The sequence below is a fragment of the Scyliorhinus torazame genome, chromosome 8, assembly GCF_047496885.1.
Source record: "Scyliorhinus torazame isolate Kashiwa2021f chromosome 8, sScyTor2.1, whole genome shotgun sequence".
Lineage (NCBI taxonomy): Eukaryota > Metazoa > Chordata > Chondrichthyes > Carcharhiniformes > Scyliorhinidae > Scyliorhinus > Scyliorhinus torazame.
This window is the reverse complement of record NC_092714.1, coordinates 63,473,481-63,497,929: the sequence shown is the minus strand read 5'-3', so window position 1 is coordinate 63,497,929 and position 24,449 is coordinate 63,473,481. Positions and strand designations below refer to the sequence as shown.

The following is a 24,449-nucleotide window of genomic DNA, read 5'->3' as shown; positions in this document are numbered from 1 at the left end:
AGTGATATTGGCATTGGTTTGTAAACACCCAGTGATTTAAGTTCTAAATAAAATATATTTTATTAGAACCCTTCAATGGAACAGTAGCAACACAAATTACAAGTGAAAATGAACTTGACACTTTTTATTTGTTCATGGGATTTGAGCGTCGCCAGCAAGACTAGCATTTAATACCCATCCCTATTTGCCTTCGAGAAAGTAGTGGTGAGCTGCCTGGTTTAACAGTTATAGTTCTTGTGATGTAGGTACACCCACGTGAAGGAAAGGAATTCCAAGACTTTGACTCTGCAACAGTGAAGGGAATGATATATTTCCACACCAGGATGGTGTGTGACCTGGAGGGGAACTCCCAAGTTCCCGCGTGTCTGCTGCCGTTGTTCTTCTTGGTGGAAGAGGTCACAGGTTTGGAAGGTGCTGTCAAAGGAGGTTTGATGCGTTGCTGGGTTGGATCTTGTGGATGGTACATTCTTGGCACTCTGAACTGATGGTGGAGTAAGTGAATGTTTAAGATGTTCAATGGAGTGACAATCAAGTAGGCTACTTTGTCCTGAATGGTGCCAAGCTTCTTGAATTGTTGCTCCATACATACCTCATGACAAGACAATTAAAACCTTAACCAAATTCACCAGTTTTAACAGAAAATATTTACAAGGACAGACCAGAGGAGTTTCCAAAAGGTGGAAAAGCTGGAGGAGTGCAACTGACTAGCACTGACCCCACCTCTCGCATGGACATCATACGGCATCGCAAACCTCCAACAGAAGGTAAAAATTATGTATAAGTTAACATCCTCCTGATGATCTAAAAGCATAATTGTTCAAGGATTCAGCCTCGGGCTATGTTCAGCCAAATCAAATCCATTAAGCAAAGCCTTTGCCAGTTCACTGGGAGATTCAAAATGTTAAATCTATATTTCAATATCAACAATCCTGCATAATTAATGATCAGAGTACAGAATTTGTGATGCTTGTGGAGATATCACTAAGCTAAACAGTTCCACTCTACAAGCAACAACATTTTAGAGGTCTTGCTGACAGAAAAGGGGAATGGCATGTCGGACCACCAGGTTACAGTTAAACATCCAGGTGTGTTAGGTGCACTGGATTCAAATTGACTAGTTTAACCAGAGATGAAAAGAAACTTAGAACAGGTGGAGTCTGAGAATAAGGAACTGAAATCACAGAAGAAATGTTCTCAAAAGATCCAGATTAAGAATAAGAAAAGGTTTTCAACAGTTAAAAGAAGAATTAAACTACAGGCTGGAGTTTTCTCTTCTGCTTTGCTTTAAATCAGGCGGAATTGCGGCAGGAAAAGCAGCAAAATTGACAGCAAGGTTTATTGCCTCTCATCCACCCCAACCTAAATTTCCCTCCTCATCCACCCAACTGGAAAAGCTTGGACCCATTCCTTCTCTGCCCACCACATGCAAATTTCAGAATCACAGAAGTGTTACAGCACAGAATTAGGCCTTTTGGCCTGTCTCGCCTGGATCAGCTCTCCAAATGAACAATTCACTTAATGCCATTGCCCTATCTTCTCCCTGTAAACCAGCACATTCTTCCTTTTCAGATTATACCCCAATTCTTTCTTGAATGCCTTAATTGACCCTGCCTCCACCACACTACAGACAATACATTCCAGACCTTAATTGCTTGCTGCATGAAAAGGTTTCTCCTCACTTCCATTGCTTCTTTTTCCAATTATCTTAAATCAGTGCCTTTTATTCTTGGTCCTGTTTTGTTATGTTTCCTTTGTAACATAAGCGGCTTCCTTGTGTTGCATTTGTCAAGGAAGGTCGAGACGTGTAAATAACTTCAACTCATTTATTTACACTATGTACACTTTTATAACTTGAGTTCGACACTACTGCTAATCCTATTGTAGCTACCTAAACTGACTAACCAGCTGCTGTCTTCCACGTGGTGGGTGTGATAATGAATCAACCCTGTGCCTCTCCTCACTGACTGTCTCCACTGGCTGAAGGGGCTGATCATCTGTGTGGTGTCCTTTACGTATGGGTTGGTGTAATGCCCCACTGTGGTCGTGTCACCTCCTTGTGTATCGTGACTGTCCATTGGTCGCCTCCCATCTAACTTATCTATTGGTTGAGTGTGTGTGTATGATGTTTCTGGTGCTCCCTCTAGTGTCTGTCTAGCTTACATGTATTTACAGTGATGCACATCACCACATCCTCCCCTTTTTATATGTTCATATTTTCTGTACACTTTAAGAAAAACTGAACAAAGAACAGGTAGAGAAGGTAAGGTATATACAAGTCATGGGAACGGTGATTAAACAATAAGTCCAAATCATTCATGTGAGTCCATAAACCGTCAATCATCATGGTCAAATGTCTCTCTTGGTTATGAACGCCATCAACAGGAACCAAGAAGTGGTCGAATCACTGCGCTGTCCGCTTTGGAGTCTTTTTCTTTTTTTCTTTTTATGTTTGTGGTGGTGCTGTCAGATGCCATCTTGATAGGTCGTTGACATTGAAGAGGTACCATCAACAGTATCATTCGAGGTCATGGATGTGCCAGATGTTGAAGTCGGATGACACTGTGCATACTGGTTCTGGCCACATGCTGTGCGGGAAGGGTGATTCTGCTGAGAAGCGTTGAAGCATGCCGATTTGGAGACAGAATTGCTGCTCGCATCAATGTCTGGTGATGGTGTGAAACTAGAACCTTGCATCTGATAGGAATATGCTGTCTGGCCAGGCTGTGGTGCAGCAAATCCTGGGCAGTAACTAAGGCATCCAGTCTGTAGTGCAGATTGCGCTGGCGGTTGTCCTCCTTCGGTCTTGATTCCATTAGTGGGCAATCCGTAGTGCTGGCCTGTTTGAGAATATGCTGCATAGACTGCTGGCTGCTGCAGGCTTGAATACTGGGTTTGCCCAGCATGAGCTGTCATTGGCCGCACTGTCGGTGTGGAACAAATGTGTGGACATAGCTGTGGTGAAAATTGGTGTATTCCTCTTGGACTGTAGCTGCTGCTTGTTATTGCTGACCCAGTGTGATTGTCACATGATCCATCTCCTGTCGTTGTGGCATCTGCTGTCACTCTGAGCGTGCCATCACTGAGGTTGCGACACTGCCTGTATGGAGTAAAGTCTGGTTTACGTGAATCAGAGTCGGCGTTTGGTTGCTCCCCATCTGGAGTCTGGTCTGTTTTTTGTTGATGCTCCCCGTCCGGAGTCTTAGCAGGTTCACTGGAGTCAGCTGAGATTTCTTGAAGCTGCACGTCTGGAGTCGGAACATGCAGGAATGCATTGACTAGTGGAGAGGTTCGAGCAATTGAGGGTGGAAGTAGTGTGGTGTCACCGGAGTCACCAGTGGTCTCACAGTGATCGTCGAGTGCCTCTGTACGCACTAGCTGAGGTCTGTCACTTTGCACCTTTTGCATGGGAAGTGGGATGCTGTCGTCACTCGTTTCACATACCGTGGGTAGATCCTCAGTAACTGCTTGCTGTTCACTAAGGTTGGGTAAATTGTCAGAGTTTTCATCTGGTGGTGCAAACAATGTGGGTGGACTGTCATTGTCTTGCCGTTGTCCTTCATTTGGGCTTTTCTTCTTTGGAATTTTAAATCTTCCCCCAGACATTACAGAACCTTGTTCATTTCTCTCAATTTCTCCCATATGTAGGGCATCAAATGTTAGATCCAATGTTTCTTTCGTCATTGTACTAGTTTCCAAAGAACAATCCGTTTCAATTTTCTTCTCAGTTACTTCATATGCATCCTTTTCTAATGTACATGCCTTCATAGTCTCTGGCTCTGATTTTGCTGGGACTGGCACAGTCACAGTCTCTCTTTTACTGTTCTCAATTGCCCACATTCTACTCCCCAGACATAAATGCTTAATCTCTGGAGTTAATGTGGTACAATGGATAATCAGGTCGACCTTATCTGCATCTTCACCATCACTGGAAAGCACAATTGGTTCACTTGAAACTGCTGCGGGTTTTAAGTGCTTTATCTGGCTACTCAATGTCGGTGTCCTCAGGATTCTTGCTCCAATGTTCTGCTCATTTATCAGTGGAGTGTGCAGAGCTTCAATGCGATTAATATTCCCATCAGGGGTTGAAGAGTCATTACTGACTAACTGCTGGTCTCTGTAGTTGGGACTTTGCGGTTTTGTGTTGAAGGGAGACAGTTGTCCCTGCTGTAGATATGATTCAGGTGTGTTATTTCCATTAAATGAGGATCAATGTCTTGTCCATTTTTTCGATCCGTACTAAAGCAATGGCAATTTTCAGTCTGCTCCTTGCAAGTTAGACATACAAGCAATTACTTTAGCAAGTCCTCAGCATCCTTCTGTGACTGTGCAGCATTATTAATATCTCTTCGGCTAGAATGATCCTGAAGGTCAGCGCATAATCCTTTTTTCTTCGGGCTTGGAAGAGGCGATTCCTTTGGCTTGTCTTCATTTGGGCTTGAACAGTCATCAGCGCTGTGCCCTTCATTGTAGCATGATAGACCGTCATGGTCGTCCTGCTGTGCAGTGGAGCGTGGTGGACTGTTATAGCCTTCTTGCTGTTTATGTGAGCATGGCAGACTTGCATCATCTGCCGCTAGTTGGTCAGAGGAGGTTGCTAAACCCTCATGGTCTTGTTCCTGCAAGGACTGCGCATCGGAGTCATGCGTTTCTGCAATTGTGGAGACTGTCCACGAGCTTGCTGTGGAGTCTTGTGACACTGGAGTCACGTCTTGTTCCTGCAAGGACTGCGGTGTGGAGTCTTGCATGTCTTCTTTCGTAGAGTCTGCCCTGAGTGGGGCGTGGACCACGCTCTGTGTGGCAGCAGGCCGCTCTCTGTGGGCTTGTACTGCTTTCTGTCTCTTAATTTCAGGCTGCAGCATCATCCTGCACTGATGAGTTGGGACGTCATATCTGCTGGGTTGAAGATCCTCAAATCCGAAAAGTGAATCCGCATCTGCGTCGGATTCAATGCGGGGGTCGCCAATGTGCAACACGAAAGGTTCGTCCGGGTCGTAGTCGTCTAGGATCATGGAGCTGTCATTGAGCTCGCGAGGTCCAGAAAAAATGTAAAGATCGGTATCGAAGTATTCGAGGTCGGAATCATCGGTTTGTGCGTTGGTAACTGTTTGTTGCAGGGTTCTTCGGAGGTTAAATTCATTTCCTGGTTCAATTTGAGGCATTGTGCTGTCACTCCAGGTGAAGGAAGGTTGTTTTACAGCTTTAAAAGATTTTTTCTTTGATTTGGGACGTTTCCCCTTTAAATTGGATTTGGGACATTTCCCCTTTAAATTGGTGCGGTCTGGGGCCTCTGGCGTCATGACGCGCGTGACGTAGCACGTAGGAAGCGAGTGCGCATGCGCAGATCGCTGTTCCTTTACCGATGGCCGTTTTCTTGATTGCGCATGCACGGCTTCTCGCGCATGCGCAAACGAACCTCCGGTTCTGCGCACTTCTCACGCAACTGCGCTAGTGTAATCCCTTTAGGAAGAAGGCCGCCGACCTCGACCCAACAAATCGCTCTCTGGTCCGGGATTTCAGCCTCGAGGTGAGTACTGGCGCTTCTCTTACCTTTCCTTGCCGATTGGAGTGTGTTTTCCTCACAGTATTTGGCGAATTTGTCCAGGACTGCCTGGAAGTCGTACCTGTTGTGCCCCTTGGAGAACTTGAATTTTTAAAAGATTTCTTCTGCTCGTGCACCGGCGATGGTGAGGAGAAACTCTATTTTTTCATCATCGGCCAGGTCTTTAAGTTCGGCTGCCACCAGGAAGAGTTCAAACGTTTGCCGGAATCGCTGCCAGTTTTCGCGGAGATCGCCGTGGCACTGGAGCGGCTGCGGAACCAGGAGGTCGTACATCTTGCCTGGGTATTGCTGGTTGTCACTGTACGCTGAGGTATGGCTATCTGGATTTAAGCAGTTCACTACTGGTACCATGTTTTGTTATGTTTCCTTTGTAACATAAGCGGCTTACAAGGAAGCATTTGTCAAGGAAGGTCGAGACGTGTAAATAACTTCAACTCATTTATTTACACGATGTACACTTTTATAACTTGAGTTCGACACTACTGCTAATCCTATTGTAGCTACCTAAACTGACTAACCAGCTGCTGTCTTCCACGTGGTGGGTGTGATAATGAATCAACCCTGTGCCTCTCCTCACTGACTGTCTCCACTGGCTGAAGGGGCTGATCATCTGTGTAGTGTCCTTTATCTATGGGTTGGTGTAATGCCCCCCTGTGGTCATGTCACCTCCTTGTGTATCGTGAATGTCCATTGTTCGCTGCCCATTTAACTTATCTATTAGTTGAGTGTGTGTGTGTGATATTTCTGGTGCTCCCTCTAGTGTCTGTCTAGCTTACATGTATTTACAGTGATGCACATCACCACAGGTCCTTCCATCAACAGTTTTTCCCTATCTACTATGTCCAGACCCCTCATGATTTTGAATACCTCTAGCAATTTTTTGTAACTCTTTCATGGAATGTGGACATCCTGGCTAGGCCATCATTTATTGCCCAACTCTTGTTGCCTTGGAAAAGGTGGTGTTTTTATTTTGTCCAATCAAGGGATGTGAGTTTCGCTGGCTAGGTCAGCATTCATTGTCCATCCCTAATTGCCTTTGAGAAGGTGTTTGAGCTGCCTCCTTGAACTTATGCAGTCCATGTGGTGTAAAGAAAGAGACAATGCTGGAAAATCTCAGCAGGTCTGGCAGCATCTGTAGTGAGAGAAAAGAGCTAATGTTTCGAGTCCGATGACTCTTTGTCAAAGCTGGTGTAAATGTGATGTAAATATACCCACCGCGCTGTTAGGAAGGGAGTTCCAGGATTTTGACACAGCGACAGTGAAGGAACGGTGATACAGATACAGTCAAGATGGTCAGTGACTTGGAGGAGAACTTACAGGTGGTGGTGTTCCCGTGCACCTGCTGTTCTTAGTCTTTTAGGTTGTAGATGTCACAGGTCCCGAAAGTGCTATCAAAGGAGCTCTGGTGAGGTGCTGCAGTGCATCTTGTAGATGGCACACATTGGTCTCAATTGGAAAACAGTCCCAACTTCTCCAGGCTATCTATGTAACTGAAGTTTCTCATCAACAGCACTTCCGAAAATCTTTTCTGCATTCTCTCTAATGCCTTTCCTAAAGTTTGGTATCCAGAACTGGATGTAATACTCCAGTTGAGACCGAACCAATGTTTTTTCAGGATTAATATAACCCCCTTGCTCTTGTATTCTAAGCACCTATTAATAAAGCCGAGGATACCGTATGCTTTATTACTGCACTCTCAACTTGTCCTACCACCATCAAGTGACTTATTCACATATACACCAGGTCTCTCTGCCGCATACTCTATATTTTATATTGTCTCTCAGTGTTCTTCCTCCCAAAATGAATCACCTCACACTTCTCTACGCTGAACTTCATCCACCACTTGGCTGTTCACTCCATGTCAATGTCATTTTTAGCTTTAATTTCATCTGGTTGAGGTTGAACGGTTTTCCGTCCATCCTATAGACCATGTCCACTCCACTGGGAAACTTCTTAGTGTAAAGGATGGGGGCGATGAAGATGGGGAAAGGGTGGGGGCAATGACACATCCCTGCTTGGTTCCTGTCTTGACCTTGAAGATTTCTGTCTTATATATTTCTGTTGGTGAGGACTGTTGCTGACATCTTGTCGTGGAGGAGTCGGAGGACTGATGAATTTCCCTGGACAACCAGGTTTTGACATGGTCTTCCATAGCACTTCACAATTGACTGAGTCAAAAGCATTGGTCAGATTGATGAAGGCCATATAAAGTGGTTAATGTTGCTCCTGGCATTTCTTTTGATGTTGCTGAGCAGTGAAAATCATGTCTGCTGTTCCATAGTTTGGTCGGAAGCCATACTAGTTTTCTGGAAGGATTTCTTCAGAGACTGGAAGAAGGTGGCTAGCGAGGATTCGAGCGATGACGTTCCCGTTGATGGAGAGTAGGGAAATTCTTCAGTAGTTCCCACAATCCTCATTGTCTTCTTTCTTGAAGATGGGGCCATGACCGCATCCCTGAGGTTGGCAGGAATTTCTTCTCTGTGCCAGATTTTCAGCAACAGCTGGTGAAGATGACGGTTGTCTCCAAGTTTGAAAATCTCCACCAGAATCTTGCCCACTTCTGAAGCTTTTCCATTCTTCATGTGTTTATTGGCGGCTTCGACTTCATCCAGGCTTGGTGGGAGTCCAAGATCATCTTTGATGGGGAGTTGAGGGATTTCCTCAAACACATCCGCACCTATAGATGTATTACGGTTTAGGAGTTCTTTGTGTTCTCTCCATCGATAATCAATGTTATCTATGTCCCTCAAGAGGGTTCCATCCTGGGGACTTCCGGTTGCGGCTATGCGGAGCTAAGTCGCACGTTCGGCAGCTCCCGCTAGAAACTAACTTTTGGGCTCTTTTTAGGGCCCCCAACGGTACTTTTTTGACGATTCCCAGTGTGGGAAGGAGACAGCAATATTCCCCAGGCACTGTATGGATTGGACCAGGAGTGGAGCGGTGAAAAAAGTGGAATTGGAGCAGAGCAAGGTGCAAAGGAGGAAGACCAAGATGGTGGCGGCTGGAGAGCAGGCAGCGTGGGTGCAGTGGTCACAGGAGCAGCAGGAGTTTCTCCAGACGTGGAGAACCAGTCGAGAAGAAATAATCTGAGGATTCTGGGTCTCCCGGAGGGGCTAGAAGGATCGGATGTCGGAACCTTCGTGGTCATCATGTTGAACACGCTGATGGGCATGGGGGCCTTCCAGGGGCTCCTGGAGTTGGAGGGGGCCCATCGAGTGCTGGCGAGGAGGCACAAGCCCAGCGAGCCGCCGCAGGCGGTGCTGGTGCGGTTCAACCATTTCGTGGACAGAGAATGTGTCTTAAAGTGGGCCAAGAAAGAGCGGAGCAGCAGGTGGGAGAACGCAGAGGTCCGGATTTATCAGGACTGGAGCACGGAGGTGGCTAAGAAGAGGGCCGGATACAATCGGGCTAAGGCGGTGCAGCATCGGAGAGGGGTGAAGTTTGGTATGTTGCAGCCGGCGCGACTGTGGGTCAACTACAGGGACCGTCACCATTACTTCAAGACGCCAGAGGAGGCGAGGACCTTTATTCAGGCCGAAAAGCTGGACTTGGATTGAGGGCTGGGGACGAGGGGATGCTGAGGGGGGATGGTTGGGACTGTTGTGTCGTGTTTTGGGGGGAATGTGCGGTTGGTTGGGCAATGTTTCTTCTCTGTCTGTTGGATGAGTTCGCAGGGGGGGGCAGGTAAAAGCCTGTGGGCGTCGCTGGCTGGAAATGGAGATGGGGCCCCACGGGGTGGAAGGCTCGAGCCGGTACTGGGTCTGGAAAGGGAGCTGCGCCATAGGAGGTGGGGTCGGGTGGGTAGAAAGCGCGGGCTTTTTCCCGCGGTAAGGGTGGAAAGGGGCGGGGCTGGTGCTGGAAACGCAGGCTTTTTCCCGCGCTGAGAGTGGAAGGGGGTGGGGTCGGGGGGGAGGGGTGAGTCCGTTGATGGACAGGAGGGGGAGGGGAGACTCCCACACTGGGGGGGGGTCGATGGAGCGGCGGGGGTGGCCGGGGTCAGCAGGAGTCGGCTGACTCACGGGAGTGCAATGGGGGAGCAATGCTGCTAGGGAGAGACCTAGCGGGGGGGGATTGGGGGGGGGGGGGAGGGGGAAACCGGGTTGCTGCTGGAATGGCCAAGGGGGAACTGGAGTCTGTAGAGGAGGTCGGGGTGGGGGTCTGCTGCTGGGGGGAACGGGAAGTGCGGGTGGCGCGGGCACATGGCTGGCCTAGAAAGGGTTATGGCTAATCGGCAGGGGGGGGTAGGGGGGGGGCGGGGTAGCCCCCGATCCGGCTGATAACCTGGAATGTAAGAGGCCAGAACGGGCCGGTCAACGGGCCCGTGTCTTCGCGCACCTGAAGGGGCTGAAGGCAGATGTGGTCATGCTCCAGGAAACGCATCTGCGGGTGGCAGACTAGGTAAGGCTAAAAAAGGGGTGGGTAGGGCAGGTGTTCCATTCGGGGTTGGATGCAAAAAATCGGGGGGTGGCGATTTTGGTGGGGAAGCAGGTGGCATTTGAGGCGTTGAGCATCACGGCAGACAATGGAGGTAGGTATGTGATGGTAAGCTGCAGGGGGTGCAGGTGGTCTTGGTAAATGTATACGCCCCGAATTGGGACGATGCAGGGTTCATGCGTCGCATGTTGGGCCGGATCCCGGACTTGGAGAATGGAGGGGGAGGGGGCGGCGTGGAAGAGGCTGGAAATGGCGTCCTGTGTGGCACGAGCCTGGGGGCGCTGGTGACGGCACCGCTGCCACTTCCTCCGACGAGGTAAACCACGAGCCCGGTGGTAGCGGCGTCCGTCAAAATCTGGGGGCAATGGAGATGCCACAGGGGGGAGGTGGGGGCTTCGGTGTCGTCCCCGATACGGGAGAACCATCAGTTTGTCCCGGGGTAAATGGATGGAGGGTTCTTGAGTTGGCACAAGGCAGGTATTAGGATGATGGGGGACCTGTTCATAGACGGGAAGTTTGCGAGCCTTGGGGAGCTGGAGGAGAAATTTGGGCTCCCCCCTGGAAATGCGTTCAGATGTATGCAGGTAAGGGCGTTTGTTAGGCGACAGGTGGTGGAGTTCCCGCTGCTGCCGGCATGCAGGGTTCAGGACAGGGTGCTTTCGGGGGTGTGGGTTGCAGAGGCTAGGATCTCGGCAACTTATCAGGTGATGTAGGAGGAGGAGGATGCCTCGGCGGAGGAGTTAAAAGGTAAATGAGGGCAGCACAGTGGCGCAGTGGGTTAGCCCTGCTGCCTCACGGCATCGAGGTCCTAGGTTCGATCCCGGCCCTGGGTCACTGTCCGTGTGGAGTTTGCACATTTTCCCCGTGTTTGTGTGGGTTTCATCCCCACAACCCAAAGATGTGCAGGGTAGGTGGATTGGCCACGCTAAATTGCCCCTTAATTGGAAAAAATGAATTGGGTACTCTAAATTTATTTTTAAAAAAGGTAAGTTGGAGGAGGAGCTGGGGAAGGAGATCGACGAGGGTATGTTGGTGGATACCCTGGGAAGGGTAAACTCTTCCTCCTCTTGCGCGAGGCTCAGCCTGATACAATTTAAGGTGCTGCACAGGGCGCACATGACTAGGGCAAGGCTAAGCCGGTTTTTTGGGAGTGAGGACAGATGTGCGAGGTGTTCGGGGAGCCCAGCAAACCACACCCACATGTTCTGGGCATGTCCAGCGTTGGAGGAGTTCTAGAGGGGCGTAGTGAGGACGGTGTCAAGGGTAGGGAATTGCAGGGTTAGGCCTAGCTATTGGCTCGCAATATTTGGGGTGTCGGACGAGCCGGGAGTGCAGGAGGCGAAAGAGGCCGGTATTCTGGCCTTTGCGTCCCTGGTAGCCTGGCAAAGGATTCTGCTTCAGTGGAAGGATGTGAGGCTCCCAAGCGTGGAAGCCTGGATTAACGACATGGCAGGGTTTATTAAATTGGAGAAGGTGAAATTTGCCTTAAGGGGATCTGTGCAAGGGTTCTTCAGGCGGTGGCAACCGTTCCTAGACTTCCTGGCGGAGCGTTAGGAGATGGTCAGCAGCAGCAGCAACCCGAGGGGGGGGGGGGGGGGGAGTTTGTGTCTGGTAGGGGATGCACTATTGTTTACGGTTTAGCATTTATTTGTTTATTTATGCACTTTTATTTTTGTTGTTTTATTGTTTGTGTGTGGGGTGGGGGGGGGGTTCTATTTTTCTGTTGCGATAATCTGTGAAAATTTTTGAATAAAAATTATTATTTTTTTAAAAAGAGGGTTCCGTCCTTACTCCACACCAATTTTAGGTCTAGGGTATTGAATCCATATATTGCCTTGGTGGCACTGAAGAAGTCCCGGATGTCATGCTTGTCAGCGAGGATTTGCAGACCCTTAGCTTCCTCAGTCCACCATCGGTTATTGATTCCCCTAATTCTTCTTTGTACTTTCATCTTGGCTAATTGATGAGCTCTCTCTTTGCCTTGCTGGTTATGTTGTTTTGCCAGCTGTGGAGAGCTTTCCTCATCTTGCTGATGAGGTCTTGGATACTGTGCCCATTCCCGTCAAACCCGTCTTGGTGTTTCCTCGTCTTGTAGCCGATGGTTTCTTCACAGTTTGAGGTGATGGCTGTCTTCAGCTCTTTCCAGTTTTCCTCCATACCATTAGAGTGCACACTTTGAAGATTTTGGAGAAGACCTTGTTGGAAGTTCACGAGCATGTTTGGCTCTTGAAGCTGTACAATGTTGATCTTTTTTCTGGGATGTTCCTTCATCTTCTGCTTTTTCTGGTGGAGTTTAATGGACATAGAGGAATGGATGAGCCGGTGGTCTGTTCAGCAGTCATCTGTGTTCGTCATCGCTTTGGTGATGAGGGCATCCTTTTGACCTCGGTGGCGGATGATGACAAAGTCAATCATATGCCAGTGTTTTAATTGTGGATGTCTTCAGGAGGTCTTAAACTTGTCTTTTTGGTGGAACAGTGTGTTAGTGATGACAATCAGGTGTTCTGTGCATCTGGCGAGCAGGGGAACCCCATTGGAATTGCAATTCCCAACTCCTTCCTTTCTGATGATTCCTTTCCAAATTTGGGAGTCCTTTCCAACCCTGGTGTTGAAATCCCCAAGGAGAATAAAATTATCATCCTTTGGAATGTTGGACAGTATGGTGTCCAGGTTGGAGTAGAAGCCTTCTTTGGACTCATCATTGGCATCAAGGGTTGGAGTGTACTCACGCCCGTTGCTTGGTGGTTCTTGGTAAGACGGAGGGTCTAGAGTCGCTCGTTGATGTCGACAGGGTGCTTCATGAGTTGGTTGACAAGTTTATTCTTGATGGGAAAACCATTTCATGCATCCTGGGATGATCCTTGGGTTTTCTTCTCCAGACGAAGGTTTAACCTCTATCATCTTCCTTCAGCTGCACTTTGCCTACTCTTCGGGTCTCTTGCAAGGCAGCGACGTCAGCGTTGAAGTGCCTGAGTTCACGGGCAAACAAGGGCAATTCTCCATTCCAGTAAATTGTTTTGCTCATCATCCATGAGCGTTCGCACATTCCAGGTTCCGAAATTCAGTTTAACTTTGATTTTCTGACCGCAGGTAGCTGAGCCTGCTGGATGCGGTTTTCCAGATAGGTTGTGGATGGAAAAGACTATTTTTAGGGCACCTTTTCTAACCTTTTTCCCCATGCGGGCTAAACAGCCTGAAATGGGCTGCTCAGTCATGAAGAAAGCTAACAGAACACTATACTGTTCCTATTCCAAGAGCAAGTTGACTGAACCAAATTCCAGTCCAAAGCTAGGGACTTCCAGATTTCATGGCCCTGTCCCTCTCACCTCTCGCTGATCACCACAGAGCGTGTCTGTGTGGGGGGTTTGTGCTTGTTTCTTCCAGATAGATGCCTGGTACGGGACATCGTTTAACGTGGGTATGCCGTTGCACACCAGCAGACACACGGTCTGTGACAGAGGGTAGGTCCAGTTCCGGTGGCAAGGGAACCTCGATGACTGGGGATCTCCGTATTGCTGCAGCCTTCACCTGCCATTGCAGCTATTGATATCATACAAGTAACCTCTGCCTGATGTGTCGTTGAGGACTTGCCTGGATGAGTGCAGCTCCAACAATGCTCAAGAAGCTCAACACCGTCCAGGCCAAATCAGCCTCCTTGATTGCTCCCTCCTTCCACAAACACTGAATCCCCATCACTGACAAACATCATAGATTATCATAGAATTTACAGTGCAGAAGGAGGCCATTCGGCCCATCGAGTCTGCACCGGCTCTTGGAAAGAGCATCCTACCCAAGGTCAACACCTCTACCCTAGCCCCATAACCCAGTAACCCCACCCAACACTAAGGGCAATTTTGGACACTAAGGGCAATTTATCATAGCCAATCCACCTAACCTGCACATCTTTGGACTGTGGGAGGAAACCGGAGCACCCGGAGGAAACCCACGCACACACGGGGAGGATGTGCAGACTCCGCACAGACAGTGACCCAAGCCGGAATCGAACCTGGGACCCTGGAGCTGTGAAGCAATTGTGCTATCCACAATGCTACCGTGCTGCCATGTGTGCCATTTACAAGATGTACTGCAGGAACTCGCCAAGGTTCCTTCAGCAGCACCTTCCAAACCCACAACCACTACCATCTAAAAGGTCAAGAGCACCAAATACCTGGGAACCCCATCCCTGAAGGTTCCCCTCCAAGTCACTCACCATCCTGACGTGGAAATATATCGCCATTCCTTCACTGTCGCTGGGTCAAAATCCTGGAACCCCCTCCCTAACAGCACAGTGGGTGTACCCACACCTTAGGGACTGCAGCAGTTTAAGAAGACAACTTATCACCACCTTCTGAAGGGCAACTAGGGATGGGCAATAAATGCTGGCCGAACCAGCAACACGCACACCCTGTAAATGAATTTCTAAAAACTTGTTTTGGATTGCACTTTGGTTCCTCCCCTTCGACCTTACCACCATGGGTGCCCCTTCCAGGAGCTTAAAACTCTCGACGGCGTTGCTCTTGGGTTCAACAGAATGTTCAAGCCTCTCCAGGCAAGGTGGCAATCCAAGGAAAGGTGAAGTAGTAAAATAAATCCAAAATGCTCTAAATGGAGTGGATAGCCTTGTAAAGGCCTTAACGGTTTATTTAGTAAAGGCTTTGATCTCAGCCCCTTTCAACTTTCTTTCCACATTTCTTGGTATTCTATTGGAGCACCATCCTGGACCATTCTGGCAGCATGCTTCTGCGAACTGACAAGAATTACACAACAAACCCACCATGAGTTTACCTTGACCAGTGTAGGAACAGCGGGCAGTAGTTCAGTAGCTAAGGTCAGAAAAAGGAAAGACAAGCTCTGAATCTGGAACAGCGGGCATAGTAACTTAGAGGAGCAGGCAAGCTCAAGATTGAAAATGTTCTTTGTTCCACTGATGTGTCAAAATCTACCAATGGAGAATTAGCAATCCATTGTGCTTAAATCTATTTATCTTATCCTGGGCTCTTTAGCAAATGCTGCATGCCCTACAAATGTTGATAGTCTTAATCTTGCCAATGCATTAATGTGAGGTAAAACATCACTCTGCCATTATCTACTTGGTGGGATGATCCCACTTCTATCTGCACAGGTGGTTCGGGTGTCTGGCAGAAGTGAGGCCAGCAAGACCCTAGATGTGAAAATGGAAGGTTCCATTGTATGACATTCTTGCCAGTTATCTACCTACATTCCTGCACTGCAGGTAAACTGGTGGAAAATACTGTTGAGTATCCGCAATTGGAGATTTTATTATACTATCAGCATTTGCATATTCTATAACAATTTCATTCAACTACTAATTCAATAAAAAGTACTTTTCCTTTTGTTTTACAGGTCCAGTTGGTGCCTACGCCCTGTGTGGAACTTAGCTCCTATACCATCGTGCAGTGGATCATTCAGACAATAGTCCAGTTTTCTTTTTTTTACTAGTTATTATCATTGATTCAAACCAAGCATTTTTTTGTTATTTTTGGTAAAACAATTTTCTTGCTGTACTAACAAAGGAATCTGCTTTTACACCAAACTTTTTAATAACACATTACTGAAGAATTGATTTTGTAGACTTTATGTTGTAGCAATTGATAATAAAACCAACACATCTTACTGGAGCCATTAACTTTGTTTTAAAGAAAGCCAAAGCTTTAATTTGGTTTGACAGATGCCCTTCAAGTTTAATATGTGATTTAACTGATGAGTTACCTATAAGGAGAGATTGAAATCTTCCAGCTGTCATATACTCCAACTCATTCCATGTTTGTTAGTGGGAGGCTTATTGTTCTGAAGCATTTGGTTTTGTGTAATATTGTTGGAAATATAAAGCTCCTGCTGAGAATTTGGTCTTGGTAGGCGTGCTGGTTTATGTTTTACTGCGTCACCACTGTCAATGTGTCAATGGATCAGTAAATACATGCTGTAACAATTACATTATTAAGCTAACTGCCTTATTAGACATAGGTAATGATTATTGGTTCAACTTTCAAAAGAGTATAAATGGACGCAGCTGGAACAGTTGCTGTGAGGTAATTATATTGAATGTGTACCTCTGCCGAGTTGGATACAGAATAAACTTGCTGAAGGTAAAACACATGGGCTATATTATTTCCCCATTATAGACTAACAGATAGTATTAACATAATAGCACAGGATGAACTTGGTGACTTTTTTAAATTAATTTTTACAGGATGTGGGCTTTGCATGCTAGGCTAGCATTTGTTGACCATCCCTTATTGCCCTTGGGGAGGTGGTGGTGAACTACCTTCTTCAGCCGCTGCAGTCCATATATTGTAGGTACACTTGCATCCCCTCCAGATCTAGAAAGGGCCTATCGGACACTCCGACAAAAGCCCCGACCGAACATACCACCACAGGCAGACATTGTTCGATTTCAGAGCTTTCAGTAGAAGGAGCAGATCCAGAAAGTGGACCAAGGAACACCGAGATTGGAAGTGGGTAGGTAACCTCTTCAAGAGTTACCAGGATTTCAGAGCGGACCTGGTGAGGAAACGAGCGGCCTTCAATAAGGCAAAGGCCACTTTATACAAGAAAGGAGTTTGGTTATATATATATATATATATTTAATCTGTTGGTATTTCTTTGTTCTTGGGTGGGATGGTTTTTCACATGTTGTATGTTTGTTAGTGGGAGGCTTATTGTTCTGAAGCATTTGGTTTTACGTAATATTGTTGGAAATATAAAGCTCCTGCTGAGAATTTGGTCTTGGTAGGGGTGCTGGTTTATGTTTTACTTTTTGTACCTGGGTGGGGGCTGCCCCGCCAGCAGTAAATTTAGCTAGCAAATGGGAGCGGTGGAAGGAGAAGCTGCAGCTTGTTGAACAAGTTTTACTTGATTCAATTAACCTAGCGTCTTTGTTATGTTGCGGTTGGTTAAGAGGGGGGGTATTCTTAATTTTTGTATAATCAGTATGTATATTTGGGAGGGGTGTTATTTGGGGGTGGGGAGTGGTATGGGGGGGATGATTAGCTCACTGATGGTGACTATAGAATTTTCTTTGTTTCACTTTGTGGGTGGATTTGGCAGCCATATTGGGTGGGCCTTGGGCCTACATTACCTGGGCAGGTGCTTGATAATCCCTTTTGGTGGAAATGATTGACTCAATTGAGTACCCAATTTCTTTTCCAATTAAGGGGCAATTTAGCATTGCCAATCCACTTACCCTGCATATCTTTTTGGGTTATGGGGGTGAGACCTGTGGAGAATGTGCGAATTCCACACGGACAGTGACCCAGGACCTAGTTCGAACCCGGGTCCTCAGCACCATGAGACAGCAGTGCTAACCGAGCAACTGCGCCCAGTGAAAATGTGAAGAGTATCTGCTCACCTAAAGAATCTGAGGGTGAATGTGGCGTTTTTGCATGAGACTCCTTTATGCGTAAGGGATTGCGGAAGTGGTGGTTGAGCCAGTATTTCATTTGGGCTTTGACGGCAGGCTCTGGGGGAGGAGGGGGGATGGTTAGGGGCAGCGGGAGGTGATTTTGATTAACAAAATGGTTCTTTTTTTGGCTACCAAGACAGTGGCAGACCCTTGCAGCAGAAGGTATATGTTCGTCACCGGGTCATTATCGGCAGGTTGGTGGCGTTGGTCAATGTCTGCGTGCCGAATTACGAGGATATAGCATTTATTAGGAAGCTCTTGGCTTCTATTCCTGATCTGGACATACATCAACTGGTGTTTGGAGGAGATTTAAACTATGTACTTGATCCTAGGCTGGATCGCTCTAGGCCAAAGTCAGGAGCAGCAAAGGCACATTTAGCTTTTATGGAGCAGATGGTGGGCAGATACGTTGCAGTTTTTACATCCAAGAGATAAGGAATTCTCATTAGGTGAGAAAGGCGTAATACTCAGGTATAGTAATCTTGGACCATGCTCTGCATTTGGTAGACTTAGTGTTGGACCCACTCAGCGCCCACCGTGGAGATTGGATGCAGCGTTATTAATGGATTTGTGGTTTTGTGGGCATATGTCTAAAGCCATTGGGCGGCAGGTTAGCACAGTGGTTAGCACTGTTGCTTCACAGCTCCAGGGTCCCAGGTTCGATTCCCAGCTGGGTCACTGTCTGTGTGGAGTCTGCACGTTCTCCCTGTGTCTGCGTGGGTTTCCTCCGGGTGCTCCGGTTTCCTCCCAAGTCCAAAGATGTGCAGGATAGGTGGATTGGCCATGCAAAATTTCCCTTAGTGTCCAAAAAGCTTAGATAGGGTTACTGGGTTATGGGATTAGGTTGGAGGTGTGGGCTTAGGTAGGGTGATCTTTCCATGGGCCGGTGCAGACTTGATGGGCCGAATGGCCTCCTTCTGCACTGTAAATTCTATGATCTATGAGGAAGTCAGGTTCAATAAGAATGAGTCTGTCTCAACCTCCACACTTTGGGAAGCCCTGAAGACAGTTATTAGGGGGGAGATAACATATAAGGCGCATATGGCTGTGGAGTTAAGGGTAGAGCGACAGAGGCTGATGAATGCTAACCTTGAGGGGGATCGCGGGTACCCCAGCGATCCCACCTCGGAGCTCCTGGAGAACAGGAAGAAGGTGCAGATGCAGTTTGATCTGCTGTCCAAGGCAAAGTGGTCAGCCAGCTGCGGCGCACGAGGGGGGCATTTTACAAATATGGTGAGAAGGCCCGACCTCTTTTGACCCATCAGCTAAGGTGGCTTCTGGGAGATCATTCGGATTAGGGATTCGAGTGGCTGCTTGGTCTCCACCCCGGGTAAAGTTAATGCGTCTTTTCAGGCATTTTATAAGAGTCTCATTCCCGGAGGGGAGTTCAGACATGACAATATTCTTAGACGGATTGTCCTTTCTGGTGCTGGAAAGAGGTGGGAGGAGTTAGAGGTCCCAAAAAGCCCTGAGGAGATACTAAGAGGTATTAGGTTAATGCAAACCGGTAAAGCACCCAGCCCTGATGGGTTTCCTGTCGAGTTTTAAAAGACGTTTGCAGGGCAGTTGACTCCACTGATAGTGGACATGTTCAACGATTGTTTGTCCCAGGATCTTTGCCTGCTATACTGTCCCAGGCTTCCATCTCTCTTATATTGAAGAAAGGCAACAATCCCATGGAATGTGGGTCATATTGAACTATATCGCTTCCAAACATGGACGCCAAACTACTTGCCATGGAATTGGCGCTGCGGCTGGAGCCCTGTCTCCCAGAAGTGATTAAGGAAGTCAAGACAGACTTCATTAAGAGTCGGCAATTGTCGGCCAATATTCAGCAGCTCTTGAATATGGTTCTTTCCCCCTCTTATGGGCCTGAGCCGGAGGTGATGGTGTGTCTATGGATGCCAAAAAAGCATTTGATAGGATGGAATGGAGGTATCCTTTTGAGGTTCTTGGGAGGTTTGGTGTGTGGCAAACGTTTATCTCTTGGTTCGGTTATTGTATGGGACCCCCAGGGCTAGCGTCCGTACCAACGCCTTCAGTTTGGGATACTTGCGATCAAAAAAGGAGACACAACAGGTGTGTCTGCTGTCCCCCCTCCTGCTGGCTAATCACCTATTTGAACCATCGAGATTAACAAAGAACAAAGAAAAGTACAGCACAGGAACAGGCCCTTCGGCCCTCCAAGCCCGTGCCGACCATGCTGCCCGACTAAACTACAATCTTCTACACTTCCTGGGTCCGTATCCCTCTATTCCCATCCTATTCATGTATTTGTCAAGATGCCCCTTAAATGTCACTTTAGTCCCTGCTTCCACTACCTCCTCCGGTAGCGAGTTCCAGGCACCCACTACCCTCTGCGTAAAAAACTTGCCTCGTACATCTACTCTAAACCTTGCCCCTCTCACCTTAAACCTATGCCCCCTAGTAATTGACCCATCTACCCTGGGGAAAAGCCTCTGACTATCCACTCTGTCTATGCCCCTCATAATTTTGTATACCTCTATCAGGTCTCCCCTCAACCTCCTTCGTTCCAGTGAGAACAAACCGAGTTTATTCAACCGCTCCTCATAGCTAATGCCCTCCATACCAGGCAACATTCTGGTAAATCTCTTCTGCACCCTCTCTAAAGCCTCCACATCCTTCTGGTAGTGTGGCGACCAGAATTGAACACTATACTCCAAGTGTGGCCTAACTAAGGTTCTATACAGCTGCAACATGACTTGCCAATTCTTATACTCAATGCCCCGGCCAATGAAGGCAAGCATGCCCTATGCCTTCTTGACTACCTTCTCGACCTGTGTTGCCCCTTTCAGTGACCTGTGGACCTGTACTCCTAGATCTCTTTAACTTTCAATACTCTTGAGGGTTCTACCATTCACCGTATATTCCCTACCTGCATTAGACCTTCCAAAATGCATTACCTCACATTTGTCCGGATTAAACTCCATCTGCCATCTCTCCGCCCAAGTCTCCAAACAATCTAAATCCTGCTGTATCCTCCAACAGTCCTCATCGCTATCCGCAATTCCACCAACCTTTGTGTCATCTGCAAACTTACTAATCAGACCAGTTACATTTTCCTCCAAATCATTTATATATACTACAAAGAGCAAAGGCCCCAGCACTGATCCCTGTGGAACACCACTGGTCACAGCCCTCCAATTAGAAAAGCATCCTTCCATTGCTACTCTCTGCCTTCTATGGCCTAGCCAGTTCTGTATCCACCTTGCCAGCTCACCCGTGATCCCGTGTGACTTCACCTTTTGTACTAGTCTACCATGAGGGACCTTGTCAAAGGCCTTACTGAAGTCCATATAGACAACATCCACTGCCCTACCTGCATCAATCATCTTAGTGACCTCCTCGAAAAACTCTATCAAGTTAGTGAGACACGACCTCCCCTTCACAAAACCGTGCTGCCTCTCACTAATACGTCCATTTGCTTCCAAATGGGAGTAGATCCTGTCTCGAAGAATTCTCTCCAGTAATTTCCCTACCACTGAAGTAAGGCTCACCGGCCTGTAGTTCCCGGGATTATCCTTGCTACCCTTCTTAAACAGAGGAACAACATTGGCTATTCTCCAGTCCTCCGGGACATCACCCGAAGACAGCGAGGATCCAAAGATTTCCGTCAAGGCCTCAGCAATTTCCTCTCCAGCCTCCTTCAGTATTCTGGGGTAGATCCCATCAGGCCCTGGGGACTTATCTACCTTAATATTTTTTAAGACACCCAACACCTCTTCTTTTTGGATCTCAATGTGACCCAGGCTATCTACACACCCTTCTCCAGACTCAACATCTACCAATTCCTTCTCTTTGGTGAATACTGATGCAAAGTATTCATTTAGTACCTCGCCCATTTCCTCTGGCTCCACACATAGATTCCCTTGCCTATCCTTCAGTGGGCCAACCCTTTCCCTGGCTACCCTTTTGCTTTTTATGTACGTGTAAAAAGCCTTGGGATTTTCCTTAACGCTATTTGCCAATGACTTTTCGTGACCCCTTCTAGCCCTCCTGACTCCTTGCTTAAGTTCCTTCCTACTTTCCTTATATTCCACGTAGGCTTCGACTGTTCCCAGCCTTTTAGCCCTGATAAATGCCTCCTTTTTCTTTTTGACGAGGCCTACAATATCTCTCGTCATCCAAGGTTCCCGAAAATTGCCGTATTTATCCTTCTTCCTCACAGGAACATGCCGGTCATGAATTCCTTTCAACTGCCACTTGAAAGCCTCCCACATGTCATATGTTGATTTGCCCTCAAACATCCGCCCCCAATCTATGTTCTTCAGTTCCCGCCTAATATTGTTATAATTAGCCTTCCCCCAATTTAGCACATTCATCCTAGGACCACTCTTATCCTTGTCCGCCAGTATTTTAAAACTTACTGAATTGTGGTCACTGTTACCGAAATGCTCCCCTACTGAAACATCTACCACCTGGCCGGGCTCATTCCCCAATACCAGGTCCAGTACCGCACCTTCCCTAGTTGGACTGTCTACATAAGTAGAGATTAGTCACTACGTTTAGATCTTGGGGAGAAAAGGGGCTTGAGAGATTTGAGGATTTATTCGTCCGGGGATGGTTTATCGGCCTGGTGAATCTGTCGGTAAAGTTTGGACTTTCTGGAACAAATTTGTTCAGATACCCCCAGATTCGTAACCTAATGCGAAAGGCCTTTCCGTCATTTGCCTTGCCACCGTCGTCCCTGCTCGAGAGGATTCTTGCTCGAGCAGGGCCTGGGAGGAGAGTTTCAGGAATCTACGGGCAGATTCTGTCGGTGGAGTCGGCCCCAGTGGATGAGGTGAAAGCAAAGTGGGAGCAGGAATTGGGACTTATTTTGGATGAGGAAGTGCGGAGTGAAGCACTTCACAGAGTAAATTCACGCCTTCCTGTGCACGACTAAGCCTGATCCAGCTTAAGATGGTACATAGGGCTCACCTGTTTAGGGCTAAGATGAGTGTTTTTTCCCCGAAGGTAGAAACAAGTGTGAGCATTGTTCCCGGGGACTGGCCAACCACACTCATATGTTCTGGTCATGTCCCAAGCTGGTAGGTTTTTGGGTTTCCTTCTTCAGCACCATGCCTGAGATTCTTAACATTGTTCTGGAGCCTTGTACTTTGGTGGTAATTTTCGGGTGATGGACGCGACGGGACTACAAACGGGGATGAAGGCCAACATCCTCGCCTTTGCCTCATTGATAGCCCGGAGGCGAGTTCTTCTGGGGTGGAGAACTCCTACTCTACCTAGTGCCTCGGTTTGGTTGGGTGACCTCATGGAATTTTTGCATCTGTAGAAGATCAAATGCACCATCAGAGGGCCGGTTGAAGGGTTCGATCTGAGATAGCAACCATTTGTTTCTTTCTTTAAGGAGGTAGTTACTGTCAGTTTTCAGGGGCAGGGGGTAAGGGTTGTTTTCCTTTTTCTTTTGGATGAGAGTTGTATGGTTGGTTGGGCTTTCGTTTTACTGTTTTATGCTACATTTGTTGTTTCTGATGTTAGTATTGTTATAAATTTATTATCATAAATGAAAAATCTTCAATAAAAATATATTTTAAAAAAGACATCAGCAAGAAAATTAGTCTTAATTCAATTTGATCTGTCAGTTTTGATCATTGTATTATTAATTAAAATTGAAATGTGCTGAAGGCATAAATGACACAATCAGTTGAAAGCTAAGTTTAATTTTAATGGTTTAATTGCATTCAAATTATTCATAATGCTGTGGTACATATTGAGAATTATAGAAAAGCAGATATATTTCAAACATCTTCAGAATCGCAATCTTTCTAATGATCTGCAGTTTGCTGGCCATTTTCTCTTGATATTTCTAGTTGTATTAAATTCTAATTCTCCATGTCCATATAAACAACGTAAATCGTCTGTTTTCAATCTCTGCAGTCCATTCACATGGGGAGCTTAATTTTCAGTTACTTGTAGGAGTGTTGTAACTATGAGATCACAGCAAATCCTCATCACTGAGCTGAAAATATACGCGGCCAGCCAATCTTACGGCAGGTGATGTGCTAAATTTGATATTTTTAGCGAACTTTGATTCACTATATATTTGGTTATGCAAATTAAATCCCCCTTCTGAATGCTTTTCATAGTGCAGTAGTTAACGTGTTTTTAACAATTTACCATGTATGTTTTTTAACCCTTTTATATGTAACGCATGAGGGTTAATGTGGAAAGCCTCCAGAAACAGGGGACAGGATACTCCGACCCCGCGCTGGATCAGAGAATCGCCGGGGGGGGCGCAAATCACGCGATGCCGCTCCGACGCTGGTCCGCCGATACTCCGCTGACCAGAGAATCGGCGCCATTAGCGCGGCGCCAGTCGGGGGACGCTCAACGTGCCCCCCCCCCCCGGCGATTCTCCCCGCGTGACGGTCCGAGTGCCTGCCGTGTTAGGCTGAGTCCCGCCGGCATCGTTCTCGTACGGTCCTACCCGGCGGGACCTCGCCGTTCACGCTGCAGGGGTCAGCCTGGTGGGGGGGAGGGGGAGCCGACCCCTTGGAGGGCCTCCACGATGGCCTGGCCCGCGATCGGGGCCTACCGATCGGCGGGCGGTCTTATCCCGGTGGGGGCCGATGTTCCTGCGCACTGGCAACCCACACGCATGTGCAAACTCGTGTCAGCCATGGAAGCATGTGCGAAATCGAGCCAGCCGTGGGGCGGATGCGTGGACCCCCGCCGCCCATGCTGATGCAGGTATTGGCAGCTGGAGCAGCGTGAGGCTCCCCAGTGCCGTGCTGGCCCCCTGTGCGCCGCAGGATCGCTGATCCTAGAGGCCAGATGACCCTGTCGTAAAACGCGCCGCCGATTACGAAGGCGTCAACACTTACCCCAGGATCGGAGAATCCCGCCCAGGGAACGTGATGTGCAGTTCACACATGCTTGTTCATTGTTCTACAGGCAGCATGTTAACTTGCTGCCTGTCCATTTGAATTATAGCTGTGTGCAGCCAGCACTAACTGTTAAGTTCAGTGGCTGCATGCATCAGCAAGGATCCTAAAATCATAACTTCCT

At 47.6% G+C, this 24,449-nt stretch overlaps 1 protein-coding gene across 1 annotated transcript in view; it reads left to right on the top strand.

Moving 5' to 3' along the window:
- The window catches only part of spag17 (sperm associated antigen 17), a 382,475-nt gene extending 366,368 nt beyond the window's left edge, over positions 1 to 16,107 (top strand). Inside the window, exons 52-53 of the mRNA XM_072513741.1 lie at positions 627 to 764; positions 15,359 to 16,107. Coding sequence (XP_072369842.1) covers positions 627 to 764; positions 15,359 to 15,393 — 173 coding nt within the window. The 3' untranslated portion in view covers positions 15,394 to 16,107. The remainder of the gene's footprint in view (positions 1 to 626; positions 765 to 15,358) is intronic.
- The last annotated feature ends 8,342 nt before the right edge of the window (positions 16,108 to 24,449 follow it).